The following is a 24,059-nucleotide window of genomic DNA, read 5'->3' as shown; positions in this document are numbered from 1 at the left end:
TTACAATTCTAAGGGAGGAGGAAATGCATAGATACTCATATAGCAAACATGTAATGATGGAAGGAAGCAACAAACGTAATTGTGTAAAACCCATCTAATATTCAAAGAGGCCTTCATCTATGAGCATTAAATCCTGGATACCGTGCATCATCACAGTGGAGACTTTATTTTAATGTCCTGAGGATCTAGGAGTAGGGGTAAGCTTGATCACAAAGTAAATGCAGCACACCGGAAGGCAATTAATTCATAAACAACAGGTAAAAATGACACCTGCATTAGCTATTAAGACAATTAGGAGCCTATTACAATGGCGGGCGGATCACAACTGCTAGGCCGGCGGTGGCCACCGCCAGCCCAGTGCTGGCCTCTGCACTGCGATCGTAACCTTGAAAAACGCTGGTCAGATTATGATAGCAGTGGTGACCGTGGCGGAGTGAAAATCCGTCCGCTGCTTTTCCCCCGGTAGCAATCTGCCCGCTGGCCTGGCGGGTAGAGCTGGACCGCTAAAATGGTACTGGTGCCTAGCTTTTTCTGCCATCTGGAATAGGATGCATGTGGAAGCCAGCTTTTCCGCAGCAGTCTCTCTGCTATGGAAAGGCTGGCAGTGATTGAATTTGGGGGCCCGTTGCAGGCCCCCCTCGTGTTGGGCGGTATGTGGGTGCACTTGAATAACTGTGTGCACTACTGTACAAAAGTTTCAAAAAATGTAAACAGCTTATATGTTTCTGTGAAACTATTCCTATGTTAATCCTTGTTTAACCAAAGCCAAATCAAGACAAGATGGTTGTCAATTAAGTAGTGGTTTGTTATTTGCGCAATTCAAAATCCAAATACAAAATAAGAACCTTCTTATTATACATCATACATTGATGTGATAAACATTTTCTCAATCAACTGGCGTTTTAACTGAGCAATTCAATTTGTACAAAATGCAAAGCAATGAATTCCAGGGTGGCCTGATGCATTTCGGGACACCACGTCCCTTCTTCGGGGGCCACTACAATAAAGAGAAAACACAAAAGTATGTATGTAATACCTTATATACAGAAATATACCATACATTTTTAGTCCAAATGTTAATTGCTACCAAATATTAAGACAATGCATGGATTGAAAATAACATAAACCCTCATATAGAACAGTAAGAAGCTATCACCAGAAGAGACCAGTGAATCGTCCTGATTAGCTAAAAAGAGACCCAGTTTTTCCAGGATCGGGGACTCTTTCGAAGAACTACCTGGACCGTTGTATACATTGAATAAAAATAGACACCTCCCATCCTTCGTTTTTACCTTCAACCCTAGTATATCAACTGAGTTGGGTAATGATAATTTCCAATGATACTTTTACCCATACAGTTAAGCCTCTAGATGGTCTACCTCTAACTGAGGGTACAGCCTCTATATTAAAAGTTCTGTATCCAACTCTATGTGGAATTTCTAAGGCCCATGTTTCTTGTAACAAGCAAATGTTGCATGAATCTATGAATCTTGACCAATCAGGATCACAAAGGTTTTTAAGCAATCCCGTGATATTCCAAGATATCAAAGTTAGGTTATTTGGGCTATACCCATTACTAACAGCATGCAATCCCAACAAAGAAGCACCATGGTTGCCAACCCTATGGGCAAAAGTTGGCCCTGGGGAAAGATCACCGACAGCCCCCGGACCTGGGGTCATTTCACATCCCACCTGGGTATCTAGCCTCCCCAAACATTGCTCATCTGGCGGCTTCACCTGAGGACCCTTTTTCAAAGTTGAGGATTAATTTAGTTAGTTAACTTTGAAATATATTTTATGTAGTTTTAAATACATTTTGTTTTTTACTTTCACAACTGATTAATTATTACCTGTGTTGCAGTTGTACCGCCATAAGTGTGCAGGGTGTGCTCAGACGTGAGTCCCTTGCTCACTTTGCCACTGGATTCAAGCAAGCCGGGCTGAAGACGGCTGGAATGCCAGAAACCGGTCCTCGGAAGCTTGTTTCCGGTCCAGGGAAGATATGGCTTGGCAGTTCGGGCTGGACTGTTCCCATGAGGCACAGGGTCAGACTGATTTGCATATAGCCATGTCTGAACTGGGGTGGCAGAGTGGGCTAAAGAACGGTGATGGATTAAACCCAGATCTTTTGACTGGGTGTGAGTGTTTGATTGATTCAGATGCTCCGTCCATCACCACCCCCTTTTGTACCGCTTTTGGCTGGCATAAGTGTGGCAGGGTATGCTCAGACGTGAGTCCCTTGCTCACTTTGCCACTGGATTCAAGTAAGCCGGGCTGAAGACGGCTGGAATGCCAGAAACCGGTCCTCGGAAGCTTGTTTCCGGTCCAGGGGAGACATGGCTTGGCAGTTCGGGCTGGACTTTTCCCATGAATCACAGGTTCAGACTGATTTGCATATAGGCATGTCTGAACTGGGATGGCAGAGTGGGCTAAAGAACGGTGATGGATTAAACCCAGATCTTTTGACTGGTTGTGAGTGTTTGATTGATTCAGATGCTCCGTCCATGACCACCCCCTTTTGTACCGCTTAGATGGTAAATAGCCAGGTTTTTATCTCCTCAAACATATTTTCTTTCAAGAAACAGACTGCGGATATAAGTCCGAGATAATTTAAAAAAAAAGCATTTTTAGCCCATAATGTGCTTTTCATCTTTTTAAACTGTAATTAAAGACCGATTGTATATTATTAATTTAATGTGTTTCAAATTTCTTTTTATTAACTATGCGTTAACGGTGTACATTTTTTTATTCTATCATTTAAAATACATATATAAAAATTAAAAGATTTCACTTAAAAATAGTTATACTAATTTTCTTTTGTTAAATGCATTTTTTACTTTACCTTATTCTTTGCTGTAGGGAGAATCCTCAGTCAGGATGGAGCTTCCCTATATTGATGTATAGGGAAAATACTAACATTATTATGAAATGTTATAAATTATTACAATTATTTCAATCTTAACCATTGAAAATTAATTTTATATTGTTATTATAAATATGGAACAAAATAAAGAAAATGCTACAGAATTATCAATTTGATATTGAATTTAATCTTAATGTAAGTATATTGAATAAAATTAATGTTATTTTTCTGAAGCTTAAATAAAAACCTAATCCCACATACATTAAAAAATCATTATTTGTAATGCATTAATAATTATTAAAAGTGATGCATAGAACTACTCAAAGTATTTCTTTTTTTTAAATAATGCACTTTAATTTCTTCAATTTGAAAAATCTTAAATTACGTTATATCTGAATGATTAATATTACTTTAAGATTATTTCTAACATTCTATTTATTTATATTCGTAAATATTTGAAAACATTTAATTAAAATTATTTTCTATGGGGTTCTATTTTAAGACCCTACCTCCATTATTTCATTATTTTCTGTGGAAGGATGTTGCAGTCTCACTTTGTGTCTGATGTCTGGTGCTCAGTATACAAAAAAGTATAACCATAGAAGACAAAATATTCATAAAATCAAATTAAAACAACGCAATATAAATTATCATGTAGCATCAGAACAATTATATGTCTTTATCATAAAATCCATGCAGGCATACCAAGAATCAAGGATTACAACCATTGGCAACACCCAACCGGTCCGAAAAGAGCAAATGTACGCGGGACGATTGGGCATGATGATAGATAAAAAACAAACACCAGAGAATCTTGCACACCTGCCTGGACCAAAGTAAGGTAATTGTAGAATGTATCAGGCCGAGCCAAATGGCCAGGTTTCTCCTCTTAAAATGATCTTTGCAATTGTAGGACACAGATGGTTTTCACTGAAACCACTGTCTCTCTTGACAAGGTGCTCTGTGCCAATGTAAATGTAGATGGTATAGAGGGTCTTGTGCATGATGCAGAGCAGTCCCTACACAAATGTCCTGTGCTTGCCACCACATCTAATGTGGGGATGTTTATTTTCCCCACTAGCTTTCTCAGCTGAATGGCAGCAAATATATATGTGTAGACCATCAGACATATGCGTCTGTTTGAAGGAGCTGCAAATACACTAGCACTGATCTACATCTTTAGATATTCAGGTTCCTCGATAATGGAATTAAAAACTGTTTCCTCTGAGCAGTATATAGCTCACAGAAGAAAAGCAAATGTAATAGGGTTTGGCTAATTATTGAATCCCCTGGCAAGGCTCTAAAAGGGAGTCATGATGTGCAATACTGGGGTAAGAAATCAAAATTATGCGCTATACCAAACCAAGTAAAATCTCTGCGAGTGAGGAAATGAAAATGTGAGAAATGGTTCCATAGTGTTAGTGGTGACAAGATGGAGATATCTGGTTAAGCTCTTCTTTCCTATCTCTTTCCCTTGTCATGAATGTGCACATACTGATAGAAAATCTTGATTAAATTCCATTTTAGAGATGTTAGCCATTAACCATGGGTTATGATAGCAATCCTCTCTCATTAGGAAGGCAAGGTTCTCCTTCATGTATCTCAGTCCAACACATGTGGGTGCTTTGTCTACAGACTTACAGTCATTAATGATAGCTTGGTTATTCAAAGTTTGCAGGTTCACCCAGATTTCTCTCAAAAGTATTTGGTCCACTGATTTAACATATTCCTTTTGCAGCACTAAACACACTTATGTATGGCAAAAGCATATGGGGAGACAATTTGGCACTGAGAGGAGTCTTCTTACAAATTCATTTTCAGCAATCTGTGAGTCGGTAACATCACGGTCGCCCCAAACCCCTGCTCCATGTGTAACCATAAAGGGACATTGTATAGAGAAGGTATTAACCATAACAATCAAGGGTTTCTTGCCCAACTTCCCAGCAAATCCAGAAAGTGCATCAGTTGTTTGCTCGAACCCTAGCTTCCTGATCCTTACCAAGTGAGTCCATGTAATGTTTTGATCAAAGCTTATCCCTAGGTAAGAGACGGATGAAACATTTAATAGTTTTTCACCATTCATATGGTATGATACAGCTGTACAGGGCTTCCCTAAAACCATAATGTGGGATTTGATGATGTTAATTTTTAAACCCAAACCATTCATAAAAAGACGGAATCTATTCAATAATTGTTTTCAAGCCTACCCCCATTCTTGATATTAGGACACAATCGTCCACGTGCAATAAGGCAGGTAATTTTCTAGACCCGACCTTCAGTCCATCAGCCTCATCTAGATTAAGATGGTTTGCTAGGTCGTTAAAATGTGGTCAAAATAGGTATGGGGCCAATACGCAGCCCTGCCTCGCACCATGTTTCATTTCAATTCGGTAAGTAAGTTTTCCATTTTTGATGTACCGTAACCGCCTTGTCACTCCCTCGTGCATCCAGGGCTAATAAGTGTACCACTGTGGAGTTAATATTCATCTTAAGCATGCTTGACCACAACCTCCCTCTATTCACCCAGTCAAAGGCTGATGTTAGGTCCATGAAACCTACATGGATAGTGCCACTCTTGTCACTGTATATTTAGATATGACCAGTTGGAGATCAATGCACTGTTCTACAGTGCCATGGCATTGTCTAAACCCATACTACACTTCTAAGAAACACTCCTTATCTATCACGCTTGTTTACAAACGTTCAAGTAAAATTCTGCCCATAAGCTTGCTTGTGGTGTGAATTAGAGAAACTGAGCGATAACATTGAGGGTCTGATATAGTACCTTTTTAAAAAATAGGTATTATATTTGACCTTAACCATGATTTTGCGGGCCCTCTATTGTGACACTTCTTGTAATATTTGTCAACAAATGGGCCTATAGGTAGGGGTTGTCTAAAATTAGATCAGCTGGTACACTGTCAGGGCCAGGGGCCTTAATTCTCTAGGGACATTTAAGTGCACAGCCGCCTCCTAATACGTGGGTGGGTTTATCTTCCTACTGGAACATGTCTATGTGGGGATACCTAGTTCAAGGTGGCTATCAGTTCCATTGCAGCAACTGAATACCCAGAGAAGTGCTCAAACCAGTGTTTTGATGTCATGGTGACATCAATGTGTGTATCTTCCAAAACAGGTAGGGATCCTTAATAGTGTTGCTACAGGCAGTGTTTTCCCAAGCTTCACATATAATGTATTTTATCTCTTAATAATAAAATGTTTATATTTGTATCTACTGAGTCCCACAAATTCCCTAGTCTGGGGATAGTGATTTTTTTTTGGTAGCTTACACTCATACATTTGGCTCCAACTCCTTTTTCGGTCGGTGGATACCTTTAAGTCTATACTTTTGAGGAACTTTACAGTCAGATTGTGTGAAAATCCAAAAAAACAGGACATTTTGCAGTGTGTCCCTACTTTTTGCCCCCATTTTGACTACTAGATACTGGTTTTCTGACTCTGAAGGTGCCCTGGGTTCTGCTTACCAGACCCTGGGCCTGTGCTCCGATTAAAAGTACATGGTAATTTGGTTCATTACAATTAGTAATGACAGCCTAGCAGTAAGTCCCAATTATATAATGGAGCATGCAGGTTTAGAGACAAATATGCATGTCACAAAAGCAAGAAGCAGGAAGAGAGGAGTGTAGACAAACAGGTCTTCAAAGGAAGAATGACAGTTTGGGCCAATACAGGCCCCCTCACATCCTGCACCTGCAGTGCCTTCAGGGATAAGATTTTGCCACACCCTGGAGGAAGTAGTCATATTTCTGGGTGCCACCTTGTATCCCATTGGTCAGGGGTGGCTCCCTCCTTTTGACAAGGACAGGGATAAATATGGGAGAGTTGGCAAGCAACTTAGATCTGTGCCTGAAACATCAAGGAGGAGAAGGACTGCCCTTTTGGATTCCTGATCTGCACCCAAAGGATGGCACCCTGAAGGACTGTACCTGCTGCACACTTTGGAACTAAAGCCCTAAGAACTTAGCCTGGCTTCACAAAGATTAAGGAGTGGACAGAGCTCACCTGCATCATCTCCGCCAAGGAAGCCCCATCCTGGAGTACATCCAGTAGATTTGTAAGGACTTGACCAGGTGCATTGTGGGAAATGTAGTTCCAACACCCCAAGGACCGTCTCAGAGCTTCTAGATACTTGGATTTGTGTTTTTGGATACTTTGAACCCACTAAAGGAACTTCAGGAAGAAGCTTTAGAAGTTTAGGAGAATTTTGTCTAAATGCTCCATAAGGTGGCTGACTAGTCGACAAAGAGCCAAGCCACCAATATCAATCCAGGACCCAGCCTTAAATCCAGGTTTGTCATGCTGAGTCTCCGGAGCTCATCCTCTTTGATGAAACTTCCAGGAGTTGGCAAGGGGCTCCTGCTGGACCCAGCAAATGGCGATGACACAACCCCGGCTTGAATAAGTGGCTTGCTGGATGATGAAAGAAAATGCTCCCAAAAAGTTTGAAGGTAACATTTTGACTGTGGCCTCCAGCGTAGTGGATCTAACCAGGGCTCCATCGCGGCCAACTTCAAACTTTGACTTTGTCCCCATGCTCGAAGAATGTATGGTTTGCAAGCAAGAAGTCTCCTTGTACATTGCTGCCTTTTTCAAATTCCTGCTCATGGATCGCGGACAAATTGCAATCCTTGACAGGAATATTACTGGACACCAGTGATATCTAGAGTTTTGGAGGGGTTGACACCTCTGAAATATGGGCTGACTGCCTTGGTGGGCCATAAGTTTTCTACAGCATGTTTGTTTTCCCCAGGGGTCAGCACTTGTAGCATAAAAGTTGGCCTATTTGGGGGCTTTTTTTTTGTATGGTGATTTTCCCCTAGAAGGCTCGATCGCCAACTAAAAGGAGGGTATGATCTGTCCCATAGGGAAAACAAATTAGGTGCCAAATGCTACTGGTTTTGGCCCATATGGCAAATGGACCAACTGATGGAGCACGGTTTCAAACGTAAAGAGACTTGCTTTGACTCAACCCTCTCGAAATAACAAGTAATCTATTAATCAACATGTTTTGTCTTACTAATATTTACACCACATGACATTTTTAGTATCTAGGGGAAGCTTGTCAATGTGCTTTTACTAACAGTAACCTGAGTGTCTTAATATGGCCGCCGAAAACGCGGGAACTCTACTACGTATGCGTCTAGCACACTCCCGTGGTGTGGCGTCTTTCTGCTTTGGTGGGAAATCTTTGCAACTGTGCACTAGTATTAAAGAAGGCTGCTTCATGTTTCCCATACTAAAGCACCTGCTGCTGCCGTACCTTAACCATAATTGTTCTGCTTAAATATTACTGCCATAGTTATATTAAAGTAATGGGAATGGAGTAGGAATTGTAGTATACAGTTTATTAATTTATTTTCGCATTCTAATGTGTTTCTCTCTGACTTTATTATTAGCTCGTGTTTAGGCCTGGGAGGTACATTGTAACGCCGAATTGAAACCCCCGACTGTGCATGAGCCAGTTTCTCAAGATTCCTCAAGCCTTGGCATTGAATCTCTGCCAACAACAGTCTTGCCCAAGATGCACCTTGGAAAGTGACCCCATGACCTCTCCAGAGGAAGAAGAAAAATACAAATGTTATAAAATTGTATATCTTTTGCTACAGTAAAGCTGGGTGAAATAAAATCATGGGAAAGTAAATTATGGGTGGAAACATTAATCTAAATATTTGAATGAAATGATCTCATACTGGTATGGTGTGATAACCTCTCCTCGTCTTTGGACCAATCAAATCAAGGGAATACACGAATTCGCAACACTGGGGGGTTGTACATTGCCTTGGAAAATGTTATAACTAAGGTAGGCTTAGCCAGTTAGATTGTCCGATTTGTCCGAATAGCTGACCTGTCACTGACCCAACGCACGCTATAGGAGATCGAGAGCAGAGGTGCTGGTGGAGCACTCTGTCAGAAGAATCGATAATTGCTGAGGGAGAAGAATCAATAACCCAGTCGGGGTCCGACTGTTATCCGCAGAGAGGGGAGTGACGCTGGTGTTGCACTTAGCTGACGGTACCTGTCCTGACCTGCATCTGTCCTTTCCTGGTTATTACCTATCCTGAACTGCACCTGTCCTTTCCTGTTAGCACCGGAATCATCGGGTGTCCTGTTTCTTTATCCCAGCCCGTGGCCAGGGTTGGTCTTCGCACCATTCTAGGTAAATATAAATCTGTGTGGGTACGTCCTTGTATTGTTTCCCTTTTCCCACCCTTCCCAGGTATCAATGTCCAAAAGTGATATTGTAATATTTCTACACCTCATTGCATTAGTTATTATTGGTAAGTAAATGTGTATGGGTACAAGTCCTAAAGTAAATACAATTTTGATTGTCAAATGGTAAAAGCCGGATTACCTGTTCAAAGTGTGTTTGTTTATGGGCCCAGGTGAGTATGGGAAATGAGCAGGTAACTCCGCCCGCCCTCACAAAACTCGAGAGAACATAAACAGAGTGCTGTCAGAGCTGTCAGGCTTTACTTAGAGGCAATGTGTAAAGTATTTATGCAGCACACAAAAAGTAATAAAGTGAAAACACAACTAAAGACAAATCCCAAACCAATTAAGTAAGTAGAGTACTGTTTAATACATTGTTTGACATAATAACAACAAAAACCAGGGCTATAACATTGTAATGCTTTCTACGAAAAATAGTGCATTTTACATCAAAATGCCATCCGCAGACAGCTGGTCGCACAAGTTTAGGCCAACCAAAAAGGTGATCGTTTCAGGTACAGGAAGTGGATTGGGACTTAATGCTTCCCTCCAGACTAAGACAAATGTTGTGAGAAAAATGTCTGAGAAGGTAGAAGTTCAGTGAGGCAAGGCTGCAGGAGTGTCAGAGGAGGGAACACCATCTTCAAATGGCCAGATAGCGAAGCAGCAGGGAAGATTTTTACCTTTGGACTTATTAACCAAAATTGAAATCAAAAATCTCGAGCAGGACAAAGCAGCAGGCTGAGGCTGAAGATAGTTCCACAAGGTTGGATACCCTTTTGGCAAAGGATTGCTGCAGAGAAGAAGAACTTAGCAGGAGAAGCTGTAAAGTCAATCCAATTGGCGATGCACTTCAGATGGATAGGCGAGCAGGTTGGTACTGGTCTGCCCCTGGTTCTCAGAGCACTTTCTGGCCAACTGTTATCCTTCCTCAGTTTTGGAAATTACCCATCTGAGCATTTAGCACTACAACCAAGGGTCCAGGCATGGATGGAGGCCTATTGTGGATTCAGGACTCACTTAGGCTGGGTCCAAGAGTAGATTTAAGATGGTGGGAGCCTGTTATCTCCCTTAGGCCCTGAACATGAGGACTAGCCTTTGGAGTCACTTTTGGTAGACCTTAGTACACATTTATATGCAGGGCAGAACTCTGTATGTGCAAGGTAGGATCCTGGAGCAAAGCAGTCCTTCCAAGCACAGCAGCAGTCTGGCAGAGTGCACAGCAGAACACACAATAGAGGGCAACCTCTGAGTCTCATTCTGCGGGTTCAGTAGTTAAATGAAGAATGAGTCTGAAGACCCTTTTTATGCCCTGGTACCCTTCTCCTGAAAGGTGGGAGAAGGTCCTGCAAAGGTTTTTTGAAGTGCATGGAATTTTCTGCCTCCCCAGCTCCAGGTTGGCTGAAGTGACAATGCAGGGCTGTTAAGACTTTTGTGTGGAGAAAGAATACAGCCTAATCAGGTATAAGTGAGGCTGTACTTAGCTCTGCTCCCCCATCCTGTTAGTGATGGCCCATAGAGCACATTTAATCCCTCTATTGTGTGACTGTCTGGCAGGGATTCACAAAGTCTAACTTTCAGGTAAACCCAGTTATGTGACCCAAGACAGCCTCGGGGCACAAGGGATTTTGTGCAGGAAAATGTCAACTTTCTAAAAGTGGAATTTTCAAAATTGTAACTAAAAATCCAACTTTACAATTAAAAAGGGTTTGTGATTACAATTCCATAGGTGCCATACATAATATGTCTACTGCCCCTTAATTAGAAATTAAAGCTTATTAAAAGTAATAAAGAATCCCCAATATTAACCTATAGGAGGGGTAGGCATCATAGTAGTGAAAAATAATGTTTTCGCTACCAAGACATATAAAGCTTAAAAATACATGTCCTATCTTTCAATTACAAACACCCTGCCCTATGGGCTAGTAGGGCTTAACTTAGGGGTGATTAATATGTAATAAAAGGGGAGCTTAGGACTTGGTAAGGAGTGTAAATTCCAAGGCAACATGGCAGTACAACACTGTGTTTAGGATGCAATGGCAGGCCTCGAAAGGTTTTAGTCATACTTAGGTGGGTGGCACAAACAGCTGCAGGCCCACTAGTAACATTTAATTCATAGGCCCTGGGCATATGCTATACCACTCTACAAGGGACTTACAAGTAAATTAAATACGCCAATTAGATATGTACAAATCAAACCATGTTTAGGGGATTAAGCACAATCATTTTAGTACTTGTTAGCAGTGCACAAAGTCCTAAGGCAAGCAGAATCAAAAATCCAGCATACATTGGAGACAATTAGGCAAAAGGTTTGAGGGAAGACTACCCTAAGGCTGACAGGTATAGCAGTGTGTTATTGTTGTAGTGTGTATCAATAGATCTACCCACCATTTGTATTGGGATATGTGTTGGAAAGCTGGGTGTGTAAGATATATTTGGATCTCCACAGATTCTTGCAGTTTCCCACCCAGTAATGTAAGGACATATGGATTGGTGTTTTTAGACAACGTTTGGGGTTTGCAAGGTGTCTCCATAAGAAGACCCCTTGACATTCACACAAAGTTGCACCACCCTAATAAAATTGCTCCTTCACTGATTAAATCTAAGTTCTTTACCATTCATCTTTTACAATGAACTCCCACTGGTTTGCATAAGTTGAAATTAATAGAGTGACCTTTGTTAGAATTGTAACTCAGCACCAGGCACTCATGAACATATGTTCTTTGAATATTCGCTATTAGACTCCTTTTTGGGCCTGATTCAAAAATATCTATCATTAATCTTTAATGCACCTATATCTCTCTCTTTACCTATGCTTTTGCTGGGTCCATTGGCTATAGATTCCCCTTTACCTCTTGATAGTATAGATTTGGAGCTCCTAGAGCTTCTCTTATACATTCTCACTGAATGGAAATCTTTTCATCTCCTTTCTCACCATACCTGGTGGGCGTGGGTTTCATATTTCCGTGGAGCTCATACTTATGTTAAAAAGAAACGCTATTCACCATCAATTGTTAGTAGTGTATGGTGTTCTTTGGATAATTATATGAATTTGTCTTATATGGGGTTGGTAGCTCAATATCCTTTTAAATCCATGTATTAATGTATTGCCCATAGGTGTAACAGATGTCTCCTCCCAACATGTCATCCAGCTTCCTTCCCTCTAATATCCTTTCCCCTTTCTCTCCTTTCTTTCTCTTCCCGTCTTTCTCTTCTTTCCCCCGCTGATATAGTCTTCTTGCTAAGCAATACAACCTGACACATGACTTTGCTGGGATATTTCCAGGTATATACTTAATATTTGATGAATTTGTAGTACTTGTTATTTGTCAGGACATTTATCTAGTGACTTTTGTATGATAACGTTTATATCTTTACCAGTCCAGGTGTTCTTTAATTTTTCCCACATTATATATCTGCTTCTGATTTTTATGTATTGCCACTGTTTTGCAAATTTATTTCTTTTTAACTAACGTAATAAAGATATTTGAACTAAAAAAAGTGTTTGTGCCTACAATTCCAAAGGGGCGAGCATAACATTTCTACTTCCTCTCAATTAGTAATTACAGCTTATTAAAGGTAATGAGGACTCTCCAATGTTATCCTTTGGGAGGGGTAAGTCTCATAGTAGTTAAAACACAAATTTGGACGTTTTTCACTACTAGGACATGTAAAACTTGAAAGTACATGACCAAACTTTCAATTACACAACACCCTGCCCTATGGGCTACCTAGGGCCTAACTTAGGGGCCTATTAGGATGGCGGACGGACCTGCGTCCGTCCGCCACCCCAGAGGAGGAGGGACCGTCCTCAGGGGCAGCGGCAGTCCCTCCGTGCCAATTAGGATGTGACTGCCACCCTTGCGGTCACATCCTGTATATTTAACATTGTGGCGGGTGCTGCTTGAAGCAGCACACGCCGCAATGTTAAAAAAGGCATGTTTACCTTTGCATGCACGAAGCTGCAGGCACCGTGTGGAGCCTGCCACTTCGTGCACGCAAAGGCAGGGGGTACCATAGGTACCCCCATGTGCACCCCTACCCCCCCTTCACCCCTGGGGGCCCGCAACAGGCCCCCAAAGTAAACACCGTATGCCTTTCCACGGCGGAAATGCCGTCGTGGAAAGGCATAGGAGCACAGCCATCCTAATATGGCTGGCGGTGTCTGATAGATACCGCCAGCCATTTTAGAGCTTTTCCACCGCGGTCGGAAGGCGACCGCGGTGGAAAAGAGGCGGACTGAAAAAAGATGCCCCAGCCATCCTAATCCGGCGGGGGGTCTTTTCTCAGTCCGCAGTGGATAATCCGCATCCTCCGGCCCGGAGGATGCGGATTATCCGCTATCATAATCGGCCCCTTAGTGGTGACTTACATGTAATAAAAGGGGAGCTTAGGGCTTGGTAGGGGGTTTAAATACCAAGTCAACATGGCAGTGCAACACTGCATTTAGGATGCAATGGCAGGCCTGGAACAAGTTTTAGAGTGCTACGTAGTTTGGTGGCACTAACAGATGCAGGCCCACAAGTAACATTTAATTTAAAGGCCCTGGGGATACGCTATACCATCCTACAAGGGTCTTACAACTAAATTAAATATGCCAATTTGGTATATGTAAATCAAACCATGCTTTGGGGAGTAAGCACAAACATTTTAGTACTTGTTAGCAGTGCAAAATGTCCTAAGGCAAGCAGAAGCAAAAATCCTGCATACATTGGAGACAAGTAGGCAAAAGGTTTGGGGAAGACTACTCTAAGGCGGACAGGTATAACATTGTGTTATTGTCATGGTGTCTAGCACTAGATCAACCCACACATGTGGGGTACCATTTTTATTGGGCGAAGTGCAGAAACGCTGGGTGGTAAGACATATTTTGATCCCCACCGATTCAGGAACTTTCCCACTCAGAAATGTAGGGACATTTGAATTGGTGTTTTTAGCCAAGGTTTGAGGTTTGCAAGGGATAAGAAAGCTTCCTGACATTCACACCAAGTCATACCACCTGTTGGACCCTGCTCAGCCCGCCCGAACACTGCAGGAGCGAAGCATGCACCAGTCCCCTTCTCGTATCCACCGAAAACCCACTGATTAGATTCCACAGTGAGCCCTCCAGTGAACCCGAAAAGAGGGTGGATTGATACGAGACACCAAGTCTCCCACCCTGTAGAATAGCAGGACACGGCTCCCTCCTTCACGCCTCCGCACCTGTGGTAAAAGGGAGGGAAAGTCTCTCAATATGCAATACACAATATAGCCTCTGTTTTCATGACCATGTTCCATCCACCAAAATACAAAATAACATATACCCCCTCCTTCTCCTTACCAGTGGTAAGTGCAGGCTTAGCTTCGTGTAGGAACTGGGTTCTCCACAAATTAAATAGTTTTCCAGGGAGAAAGAAACCCAGCCAGGGGCACTAAAACACAAGGTGTCCTGCAAGCATACAGGTGCATTAACTAGCACCGTACAAAAGGGGAAAAAGAAGGCTGGGGACAATTTGCGTACTACCAGCTACAAAAAACCCCTTAGATAAAGTAGGACTTGGGAAGGGTACAAGGAAAACAACTAGCGACTATCCTTCCTTACCGCCAGCGTCTTGTGTATACCAGAGAACCGCGGAATGACCCAAAATGTCACTTCCGCGTGTACAACGAGGTGGAGGGGCGAAATGCGCTTCTGCCTGCGCCTGCGCGTTTGCCTGATAGTAACAAACAGCGCGTCAAACACCGCCGGCAAGAACAAGGTGAGAACGGGAGCCCCCGCTCTCGAATAAAGTGCACACAAAGACGGTATGCTGGCAATAAACAAGGAAGGGCTGAAATAACGAGGGAAAGGACCAAAAATGAAGGCAGGGAGAGGCACAAAGGGAGAGGGACTAACTAACTAACTAACACGAAGGGATAAAACGGGAACAACTAAAAACGGGAAAAAACAGGAAACCCAAACGGACTGAAATCCCCCACGAGCCCGTGGGAGACCAAAGGAGCAAAAGGCAACAGAACTCCTCAGCAATGCAGGAACCAAGAAGATGGATACCAAGGCCACAACGTTGGCGATATCAAGCAATGAACAAGGAGGTAGGACACAAATAAATACCTCAGCCCCTGGTCATGTGATGGTGGCCCATGGTCACAGAAACAGGACTAACAGCAAATCCCTAACAGTACCCCCCCCTACAACCCTTCCTACGGGACGGGGCTTCAAGGGGTGCTGCCTATGAAACAAACGGACCAATCGAGGGGCATGAACACCTCCAGCTGGCTCCCAGGTCCTGTCTTCCCGTTTATATCCCTTCCAGTCAATCAAATAAAAAAGACGACCCCTAACCCGCTTGGAGTCACAGATGGCATTCACCTCAAACTCTTCCTGACCATTGATAGTCAAAGGAGGGGGTGGGGGCAACTCCAATGCAGAAGGGGTATAAGGTTTCAATAATGAAGCATGAAACACCGGATGGACCCCATAGTCCTGTGGTAACTCCAGCTTCATTGCAACCGGGTTAATGACCTGGATTATCGGAAAGGGGCCAACGTACCTGGGCTGCAATTTACGGGACCCTTGCAACCTCAGATTACGGGATGCCAACCACACCAAGTCGCCCACCTGATATGGGGGCGCTGGGACCCGATGTTTATCCGCTTGTGCCTTCATGGCAGCCTTGGCCTCCACCAGACGTTCCCGGGCCAAACCCCAGATATCGCTCAATTGTCTACAGATCCCGTCTATGGCTGGCATGCGTCCCGTGGGTTGAATAGCCACTGCCCTAGGGTGGTACCCAAGTGAACAATAGAACGGGGTCATGCCCAAAGCTGAGTGCAAGCTGTTATTATACGCAAACTCAGCAATGGGCAGAGCTGTCACCCAATCACATGACAAAGAGGTAATCAAACATCTCAGATACTGTTCCATTGTCTGGTTAGTTCGCTCAGTCTGTCCATCAGACTGAGGATGGTATGCCGATGACAAACGTATTTCTGTCTTCAAAACCAGACATAGTTCGGACCAAAAATGAGATATGAATTGCGCCCCCCGGTCAGATATAATCACCTCTGGCAACCCATGTAAGCGTACTACAGAAGTCATAAAGACCACTGACATTTCTTTTGCCGTCGGGATCTTACGGAGTGGTATAAAATGTGCCATTTTGGTTAATGAATCCACCACCACCAATATGGCCGTATATCCCGAGACCAATGGTAATTCCGTTACAAAATCCATACTTATGGTATGCCAAGGGGATGGCGGCACCTCCAAAGGGCACAGGAGCCCAGAGGGCTTACAGTGCGATGGCTTATTAATGGCACATACAGGGCAAGATTTCACATATCCCTGGATGTCCTTGTTCATGGAGTCCCACCAAAACCACCGCTCACACAGCTCTCTCGTCTTTCGCATCCCCGGATGAGCCACCAGTGCAGACGAATGGCACCACTCCAAAACCTCATCCCTTAAAGAAGGAGGGATTACCATTCTGTCCCCATGATACAACAACCCCTCCTTCTCCCTTACCTCGGGCACAGATAGCAAAGAGCTTAGATCAAGAAGCTTCATTCGCTCCCGTACCAACCCAGGAAATTCATCCATCTCTGCGGCCCCCACTATCCGTTGACTCTCTATCATGGCTCTATTCTCTGTCACGGGTTCTTCCCCTTTAGGGTCAATATGGATTCGGGAAAGAGCATCAGACTTAACCTGCTGGGCCGCCGGCCTGTAGGTGATGACAAAATCGTATTCGTTGAAGAATAACACCCACCGCATCTGGCGAGGTGTCAATGCCCTGGCAGAACGGAAGAATTCGAGGTTTTTATGATCCGTATAGATGGTAATGACGTGTCTGGCCCCCCACAAATAGTGTCGCCATTCCTCGAATGCCAGTTTTACAGCTAGCAGTTCTCGTTCGGCCACTGTATAATTCCGTTCGGCAGGCAACAAGGTCTTTGAAAAGAAGGCTATTGGATGCATATGGCCAGTAGATTCGTCGCGCTGGGATAACACCCCTCCCACTGCACACATGGATGCATCGGTCTCTACGAAGAACGGCAGGGCAGGATCAGGATGTACTAACACGGGGGCTGATGTAAAATGCTCCAATAAGGAGTGAAAAGCAGTCTGTGTCTCACTGGTCCACTCGAAAGGAACACCCTTTCGCAACAGGCGAGTCATTGGTGACACCACCTCAGAAAAATGCGATATAAAACGCCGATAAAAGTTGGCGAAACCCAGGAGCACCTGGATTTGTTTCACAGAGGTAGGCACAGGCCAGGTCACAATGGCCTTTATCTTCCCTGGATCCATTCTTATTCCCTGTGCTGAAATGATGAACCCAAGAAACTCTACCTCTTGAGCATCAAACTGGCATTTCTCTAGCTTGGCATATAGATGGTGCTCCCGAAGGGTCCGTAACACCTGAAGAACATGTTCTGAATGCTCTGCCCTTATCTCTGAAAACACAAGTATATCGTCCAGATAGACGATAACCGTGCGATCCAGGTATTCACTGAGCACCTCATTAATGAAGAACTGGAATGCCGCCGGCGCATTACACAGGCCGAACGGCATTACAGTGTATTCATATAGACCATACTTGGTCCTAAAAGCCGTCTTCCACTCATCTCCGGGTCTCATCCTGATCAGGTGGTAGGCTCCCCGCAAGTCCAACTTTGTAAAGACGGTAGCCTTGCGGAGCTGATCTAACAACACGGAGATGAGTGGAAGAGGGTACCTATTCTTCACCGTGGCCGCATTCAAGATCCTATAGTCCACACATGCCCTGAGGGTGCCTTCCTTCTTAGGAATAAAGAAAATAGCAGATGACACAGGGGAGGAAGATGGACGAATGAACCCGAGTCTCAGCATCTCATCGATGTACTCCTTCAAGTGTTCTTCCTCAGGTTCTGACAATGCGTACACCCGGCTACAAGGCAAAGAGACCCCCGGTATCAGATCGATCTTACAATCATAAGCCCTGTTTGGGGGAAGTTCCTGGGCATTCGTTTTATCAAAGACGTCCTTAAACTCCGAATACTGTGGAGGGACAGATCCCACGTCCGTCACAGCGCAGACCAAGGGGTCGATCGGTGCCCCTGCTACAGCATAACAATGCTTCAAACAGTGCGCTGAATCTAACGTTACCAACCTCTGCACCCAATCGATCCTAGGATTATGCTTCTGCAGCCATGGTACCCCCAACACTAAACCAAATGAAGGGGCATCGATTAAGTCGAAAACCACCATCTCAGAATGCCCATTCTCACATGATAAACCCAGAGGTGCAGTCCGACGGGTGATACACCCCGATGTTAGCTCAGTACCATTGATAGCCCTTACAGGCTCAGGTCGTTCTTTCAACTGCCAAGGAACCCCCAGTTTCTCTGCCATAGTAATATCCATAAAATTGCCAGTGGCACCTGAATCCAACAGCACCGACACGGAAACATATTCCTGAGTTCGTAACAGTAACTGAGCGTTAATAACAAAATGTCTAGGTGCTTGATCTATAGATCCGACCACCTCATACTGTTGACCGCCGCTTTCACCTACCCTATGGTCTACCTGAACACAAGCCACCTTCTTACCAAATCCCACACCAGAGGGCTTCACCGGACATTCCCTGGCGAAATGACCACCTTGTCCACAATATAAGCATAGATTATTCTCCCTCCTTCTCTTCTTCTCCTCTGGTGCCAAAGGACCCCGTACCCCGCCTAGGTCCATGGGCTCAGGGGCCACCTTGTTATCCCCGGCACTCTTTACCTCCACCTTTGCGTAACTACTTCTGGTTGCCTGAAACCTGCTACGCTCACCTCGCCTCTCGGAAACCCTGTGGTTCAATTTAACCACCAGATCTATGAACGCCGCACAATCCTCAGGTGGATCTACCACTTGTGACACAATGTCCTTTAGCTCTTCGCAGAGACCCTGGTAGAATATTGAAGTTCTCTTTTCAGTGGGCCAATGGGTCTCAGATATCAGTCTGTTAAAGGATGCAATATAGGACAACAGATCCTGTCTGCCCTGCCGAAGCTTCATCAATTCCGCATCACTAGCCTGCATAAACGCATGCTTGGCAAACAGCCCCCGCATCAGTTCTTTAAATGCGTTATAATTATATAATACCCGATCGTCGCTATCAACCAGGGGTATAGCCCATTGAGCAGCATTACCAGCCAAATAGGAAATTGTAAAGGCCACTTTTGCGGAGTCGTCAGGGAAGGCACTTGGTCTGCACATGAAATGTAGCTGGCACTGGGTCATAAACATCCCGAATTTCTCGCTATCTCCCGTAAATCTCTCAGGAGGGGCTAACGGCACTGCTACCGGGGAAGACACTGTAACGTTAATAGGGTTACTGGAACTGCTGCCTCCCAATGTACTCTGACCCGTCCCCCCGCTATACTGGAAGGTCGCAGGGTGGAGAATGGAAGAGGCCCCCCTTTGAGGCGACTGCTCTCTGGCCCTGACAGCCACTAATTCCTGTTTTAACCCAGCGTTTTCCTGCTGTAGCTCCTGAACCTGTGTCTGTAAAGTCTGCAATGCCCCCATAATGTCCTGCATTGAGGGACCTCCTGAACCATCCCCCACTGCATTCCCATCCACGTCCATGTTCGCTCAGGCAGTGCTAAATACGTGGGCTTGATATTCTGTTGGACCCTGCTCAGCCCGCCCGAACACTGCAGGAGCGAAGCATGCACCAGTCCCCTTCTCGTATCCACCGAAAACCCACTGATTAGATTCCACAGTGAGCCCTCCAGTGAACCCGAAAAGAGGGTGGATTGATACGAGACACCAAGTCTCCCACCCTGTAGAATAGCAGGACACGGCTCCCTCCTTCACGCCTCCGCACCTGTGGTAAAAGGGAGGGAAAGTCTCTCAATATGCAATACACAATATAGCCTCTGTTTTCATGACCATGTTCCATCCACCAAAATACAAAATAACATATACCCCCTCCTTCTCCTTACCAGTGGTAAGTGCAGGCTTAGCTTCGTGTAGGAACTGGGTTCTCCACAAATTCAATAGTTTTCCAGGGAGAAAGAAACCCAGCCAGGGGCACTAAAACACAAGGTGTCCTGCAAGCATACAGGTGCATTAACTAGCACCGTACAAAAGGGGAAAAAGAAGGCTGGGGACAATTTGCGTACTACCAGCTACAAAAAACCCCTTAGATAAAGTAGGACTTGGGAAGGGTACAAGGAAAACAACTAGCGACTATCCTTCCTTACCGCCAGCGTCTTGTGTATACCAGAGAACCGCGGAATGACCCAAAACGTCACTTCCGCGTGTACAACGATGTGGAGGGGCGAAATGCGCTTCTGCCTGCGCCTGCGCGTTTGCCTGATAGTAACAAACAGCGCGTCAAACACCGCCGGCAAGAACAAGGTGAGAACGAGAGCCCCCGCTCTCGAATAAAGTGCACACAAAGACGGTATGCTGGCAATAAACAAGGAAGGGCTGAAATAACGAGGGAAAGGACCAAAAATGAAGGCAGGGAGAGGCACAAAGGGAGAGGGACTAACTAACTAACTAACACAAAGGGATAAAACGGGAACAACTAAAAACGGGAAAAAACAGGAAACCCAAACAGACTGAAATCCCCCACGAGCCCGTGGGAGACCAAAGGAGCAAAAGGCAACAGAACTCCTCAGCAATGCAGGAACCAAGAAGCTGGATACCAAGGCCACAACGTTGGCGATATCAAGCAATGAACAAGGAGGTAGGACACAAATAAATACCTCAGCCCCTGGTCATGTGATGGTGGCCCATGGTCACAGAAACAGGACTAACAGCAAATCCCTAACACCACCCTGAACTCCCCCGGTGTTTAGTTTTCAGAAATATTCAGGTTCAATAGCATTCCCTGGATACCGGGTGAGCTAGGGCCCACAATTTACAGCTACCCAAATAACAAAAGAGGGTTGATTTGAGTGGAAAAATGTGATGTGTCCATGGTTTTTTTTGGGCCCTGTCCTGTTATGGGCAATAGTCTGATCCACACAAGTGGGATACCACTTTTATCGTAAGACATGTGGGACTATTGGGTGGTTGGAAATGTTTGAATCCCTGCAGAGTCAGGAGCTTTAGATCTCAGAAATATAAGGAAAATGTGTGTTTGAGCCACAGTCTGAAGTTTGTGAGGGCCACCGCCTTTCTTATGACCATGGTCCACATGCTGCATAATGTAACCTCTGAGAACAAGGATGAGTAGGGTGTATAAGGACATTGGAATGATCCATGCTTCAGTGATGAATAGTGAATTGATGTTGGATAAGTGATGAGGTTTGTTATGTATGGAGCATGTAGAATGTAGTACTGCAGAGTGTGTATTGATGAGTGCAAGGTGGAGGGTGTGTGAAGTGGGTGTTAGCAAAACGTGTATCCACTGTATGCATTCTAATTGATCAAATACTAACTTTATACGCAATGTATTTATTAAGCGTCTGTCTTCTTTTTCTATAGCTGATATGAAAGAGGAGTCACTGAAAAATGGAAGCTCAATCATAGAGTTCTTACTCATTGGCCTATCTCAGGATCCAACTGTGAAGACTTTTCTCTTTGTGTTATTCTTGATGGTATACCTGTTGACTCTAATTGGAAATATGTGTCTTATCACAGCCTGCATCAGTGACCTTCGTCTTCATACTCCTATGTACTTCTTCCTGGAAAACCTTTCCCTGGTGGACATTTGCTTAACATCTGTGATTGTTCCTAACACGTTGTCCCAACTTCTTGTTAGGAGTAGAATCAGCTTCACTGGCTGTGCAGCTCAGATGTACACTATGTTGTTCTTCTGTGGTACAGAATGTGCGCTCCTTGCAATCATGGCATATGATCGTTATGTAGCCATTAACTTTCCCCTGCACTATACAGTCATCATGCGCATATCTATTTGTGTTACATTAGCATCCTGCTGCTGGTTATGTGGCAGTGTGATAGCATTCTCAGGCACCTTTGTTACACTACGGTTGCCAGTATGCGGGTCTGAAATTAATCATTTTTTTTGTGATTCCCATGCTGTTCTGAAGATGGCATGTGGCGACACGTATGTCACAGAGATGATAATCTTCTGTTCAGGAATCTTTATACTTTTGATACCAAGCCTCTTCACTGCAATCTCCTACATCCGAATCATTATGACGGTTGTGAAAATCCGCTCCTCTGAAGCCAGATTAAAAGTCTTCTCCACGTGTACCCCTCATCTGATCGTTGTCACCATATTCTACAGCACCGCCATCTATATGTACATGAGACCAGTGTCTAAAAATTCTGAAGATTGGGATAAAATGATCTCTGTATTTTATACTGTGACCCCACCAATGCTCAACCCCATTATCTACAGTCTACGAAATAAGGATGTGAAGATGGCTCTGAAGAATGTTTTCTTAAAGGCACATTTTGAATTAACATCTTACTTTTGTTCAGCAGCAGTTCAAAAGATGAGTATTCAAAAATAAGTAGTAGGTACGACGTGAAATAAAATAAACCCTCGGACTAACTCACTTATTCAAATGCGGAATCCAAGCCAAGGTTACATTATGAGTTGGTCACAGATAAATCACTGATTACCATAGATTATACACAGTCAGGAAAATTAAGGTGGAACATAAAACCACATTACATTTCTTTTGTATCATCATTGGGTGTACATCATTGATTAATGTAGAATGTAATTTAACACAATAGCAAGGCAGGAGACCCTAGGTACATACTGAATGCTAAGCACTGTAAAGGCAGGGTTATTGATAATCAAAAATGTTGCTCTTTTACCACCATTTTAAGAAGGTTGACTCATTGTATGACATGAACAGAAAACAGATAGGGACAGTCTTACCATTCAGGCCCTGCAATGGATCTAAGTTGAGGTCTACTTACAGTTACACCCCAAAAGAGAAACAAATACCAACAAACATCTTCTTTGATCGTCTTTGATCTTTCCTCTTCCCCTGATTCTCTTCCCAAGTTCTGCTCTATTTTAGTCTTCATCTCTGACTGGATGAGCGCTAACCATCTGAAGCTCAATCCAGACAAGACAGAACTTGTTCTCACTGGTGGCCCCTCCAACCCTTGGTCCCCTGCAGATTGGCCCCTTTCTTTCGGCCCCCCCCCGGTGCCCGCTTCCTCAGTTCGCACTCTTGGTATTAAAGTCAGTCATGATCTATCCATGCATAGCCAGATCAGCTCCCTCGTGTCTTCTTGCTTTCTCTCTCTTCGTTTAATCCGGAAAATGTCACGCTTTTTTTCTACCGATGCACTTAAATCCATAGTCATGGCCCTTGTCATCTCCCGCCTTGACTATGGGAATGGCCTGTACGTGGGCATACCGGCTTACGAATCCCGCAGCCTACAGGCCATTCAAAATCAAGCTGCTCGTCTTATCCTTTCCCTCCCCAAATCTTCTCACATCACCCCGGTTCTCAAATCACTTCATTGGCTTCCAGTTCACTTCAGATCCTTTTTCAAATTGGCCTGTTTAGCTTTTCAGGCTCATTTCCGTTCTGCGCCTCTGTTCATCACTTCTCTTGTTTCTTCTCATGCCCCGGTCCGCACTCTCCGCTCTTCTTCTCTTTCTCTTCTTCAAATCCCTCGCTTCCGTAAATCCAGAACGGGGGGCACTCGGTTCTCAGTCCTGGCCCCCCAGTTCTGGAACAGTCTTCCTCTCTCTATCCGTTCCATTCCCATCTACACTCACTTCCGCAAAGCTCTTAAAACTTTTCTTTTCTCTCAGGCATTCCCTTCCTAAAACCTCCTTGGGTTCCCTCTGCTAAGCTCTGATCAGGTCCCCAGCGCCAGGAAGCCGTTCGGCCACCGTGCGCTTTATTAAATACTTTATTCATTCATTCATTCATTCAAACATACATAGCAACAAACAGAATGTTCTATTCATGGATGTTGCATGCTGATAACTGGACGAATAGGCTTAAAGCAGAAGCCCCACAAAAGAAGTCAGCATGCAAAGCTCTCTATGTCTGCAGT

General features: G+C 44.1%; 1 protein-coding gene across 1 annotated transcript; it reads left to right on the top strand.

Annotated features, from left to right (window-relative positions):
• Positions 1–21,550: 21,550 nt before the first annotated feature.
• On the top strand, positions 21,551–22,540 carry LOC144763005 (olfactory receptor 2D2-like). Its single transcript, XM_078648317.1, has one exon. It carries the CDS (start codon positions 21,551–21,553, stop codon positions 22,538–22,540), a length of 990 nt encoding a protein of 329 aa, XP_078504443.1.
• Positions 22,541–24,059: the final 1,519 nt, after the last annotated feature.

The sequence above is a fragment of the Lissotriton helveticus genome, chromosome 6, assembly GCF_964261635.1.
Source record: "Lissotriton helveticus chromosome 6, aLisHel1.1, whole genome shotgun sequence".
Lineage (NCBI taxonomy): Eukaryota > Metazoa > Chordata > Amphibia > Caudata > Salamandridae > Lissotriton > Lissotriton helveticus.
This window is presented reverse-complemented; position numbering and strand designations above follow the sequence as displayed.

Coding starts and splice junctions, on each gene's coding strand:
- LOC144763005 (XM_078648317.1), top strand. CDS start 21,551: ATGAAAGAGGAGTCACTGAAAAATGGAAGCTCAATCATAGAGTTCTTA.